The 2,369-nt window shown below is 63.4% G+C and overlaps 1 protein-coding gene across 1 annotated transcript in view; it reads right to left on the bottom strand.

Moving 5' to 3' along the window:
* Nucleotides 1–2,369, bottom strand: part of SPTB (spectrin, beta, erythrocytic) — a gene marked incomplete at its 3' end in the record, with an annotated part of 18,661 nt that overhangs the window by 5,153 nt on the left and 11,139 nt on the right. Inside the window, exons 23-26 of the mRNA XM_009885702.1 lie at nucleotides 2,242–2,367; nucleotides 981–1,111; nucleotides 490–694; nucleotides 20–394 (exon numbers count right to left, since the gene is read on the bottom strand). Coding sequence (XP_009884004.1) covers nucleotides 20–394; nucleotides 490–694; nucleotides 981–1,111; nucleotides 2,242–2,367 — 837 coding nt within the window. The remainder of the gene's footprint in view (nucleotides 1–19; nucleotides 395–489; nucleotides 695–980; nucleotides 1,112–2,241; nucleotides 2,368–2,369) is intronic.

The raw sequence follows: 2,369 nt of genomic DNA, 5'->3' as shown, positions 1-2,369 counted from the left end.
CCCGGGGCCCCAGCCCCACCTGCGCCTCCAGCAGCTGGAGGTCGCGCTCGAAGTCGCTGTGCATGCGGTGGAAAGCCTCCACCGTGCCGGCGTCCTCGCCCAGGTCCTGGGGCAGCTCCTGGCGCCGGGCGGCGATGAGGGCCAGCAGCTCGGCGCCATCGTAGAAGTACTTGTGCAGGTCGTAAGAGGCGGCGAGGAGCTGCATGCGGGTGTCGATCAGCTCCAGGAGGTCGGCCCAGCTCTCGTTCAGCCCGTCCTTCCACTCGGCCATGGTGGCCGCCTCCATGTGCCCCGCATCAATGAGGTCCTCAATTGTCAGGTTCACCCGGTCCACGCGTTCCTGCCCCACGCTGCCCGTCTCCCGCGCAAACTCCCGAAACTTCTCCCGCAGGAGCTGCGTGGGGGAGAGAAGAGTTGAGTTCACCCCCCCCTCCACCCCAAACCCGCTTGCCGGCACCACCACGCCCACCCCGGTGCCGGTGTCCTCACCGTGACGTGGTCCAGGTCCTGCCCCATCTCCTGGGAGGAGGCGACCACGTCGCGCTCGGCGATCCACTGCTCCAGGTCCTCCACCTCCCGCTTCAGCTGGAAGAGGTGGGACATGTTCTCCAGGCGCCGGCGGCGCTCCTCGGCCGCCTCCTTCAGCCCGGCGTAGTGCTTGTCCACCTGGCCCTGCAGCCGGATGATCTGCTCCCTGCGCGGCCCCGGCACACAGACACCCCAGTTCTCACCCGGGAAAAGATGCCTCCAACCCATCCGTGTTGCCAGCTATGGGTTTTTTTTGGGGGAGGAACCCACTCGGTGCTCCCCGTGTCCCTTTGCCACCACGTCCCTGCCGCAGCTGGGGCAAGGCCACCCAGCTGGAGTGAGGCGCCAGGGCAGCCAACGCCACCAGAGCTGCAGCCAAACCACCCACCACCCCGATGCTGAGGGCACGGGGCCACCCTGAGGGACAGGGGACACACGGTGGTGGCACCTACCCCTCAGGGTGGCCGGCGGAGAGCAGCTGCTGAGCCCTCCCCGCTAGCTCCTTGATGGTTTGGCCATAGTCCTCGATGGACCGCTGCTGCCGCACGTGTCTCTTCAGCATCACCAAACAGCTCTCCTCGTCCTGTGGCACGGCAGACACCAGCGCCCATCAGCACCCAGCACAGCCATGGGACGGGGACCGGTGTCCAGCCCCGGCGCCCACCCTATGGGCATGTCCTGCCTCCACCCGATGCGGTGGGGAGCAATGGTGAGCTCAGTGGGGCACGGCATGGCATGGCACGGCGTGGCGTGGCCAGAATGGCACGGGGTGGTGTGTAATGGCACGGCGTGGCATGGGAATCACGGCACGTAATGGCACACCATGGGATGGATTGCAATGGCCAAGCACGGCATGGCATAGGATGACCTGTAGTGGCACGGCATGCCATGTAATGACAAGGTGTGGCATGGGATGACCTCGAATGGCGTGGCATAGGGTGGCATGGCACGGCACATAACGGCACGGCATGCCATCGCATGGGGTAGCGTGTAACGGCATGGCACAGAATGACACAACATGGCGTGGGCCGGACAGTGTGGTATAGCACAGCATGACGTGGCGTCTAATAGCATGGCATGTCATGCCGTAGGATGGATGCCATGTAATAACGGCACAGCATGGCACGGGATGGATGGCGTGTAACGGCATGACACAGCGTGGTACAGGATGATGTTTAGCAAAGATGCTGGGAGGGCTGGAGCCCCTCTGCTGGGAGGAGAGGCTGGGAGAGTTGGGGGGGTTCAGCTGGAGAAGAGAAGGCTCCGGGGAGACCTTATTGTGGCCTTCCAGTCCCTAAAGGGGCTCCAGGAGAGCTGGGGAGGGACTTTTTACAAGGGCATGTGGTGATAGGATGAGGGGGAATGGCTTCAAACCAGAAGAAGGGAGATTTAGATGAGATATCAGGAGGAAATGTTTCCCTGTGAGGGCAGTGAGCCCCTGGCACAGGTTGCCCCGAGAAGCTGTGGCTGCCCCATCCCTGGAGGTGTTCAAGGCCAGGTTGGACGGGGCTTGGAGCAACCTGGGCTGGCGGGAGGTGTCCATTCCCATGTCAGAGGGTTGGAATGAGATGATCTTTAAGGTCCCTTCCAACCCAAACCATTCTGCGATTCTATGTTTAACTGCACGGCACGCTGCAGGTTGACATAGAAAGTCCCATCATGGCACAGAGCGCCCACCAACTCATGGGGACACCACACAGAGCCACCCCTCACCTTTGGCTTCTCCTCAGCTCCCATGAAGAGCTCCTGCTCGCTGACCCAGGCTTCGGCCTCGCCGGCGTCCAGGTAGTACTGCTGTGCCTCACCGGCCTCCCGTAGGCGCCGGTGCCGGGCGGCCGCCT

The sequence above is a fragment of the Charadrius vociferus genome, unplaced genomic scaffold (genome assembly GCF_000708025.1).
Source record: "Charadrius vociferus isolate BGI_N301 unplaced genomic scaffold, ASM70802v2 scaffold2585, whole genome shotgun sequence".
NCBI lineage: Eukaryota > Metazoa > Chordata > Aves > Charadriiformes > Charadriidae > Charadrius > Charadrius vociferus.
Note: the sequence above shows the minus strand (reverse complement) of the source record. Positions and strands in the feature narration are given on the sequence as shown.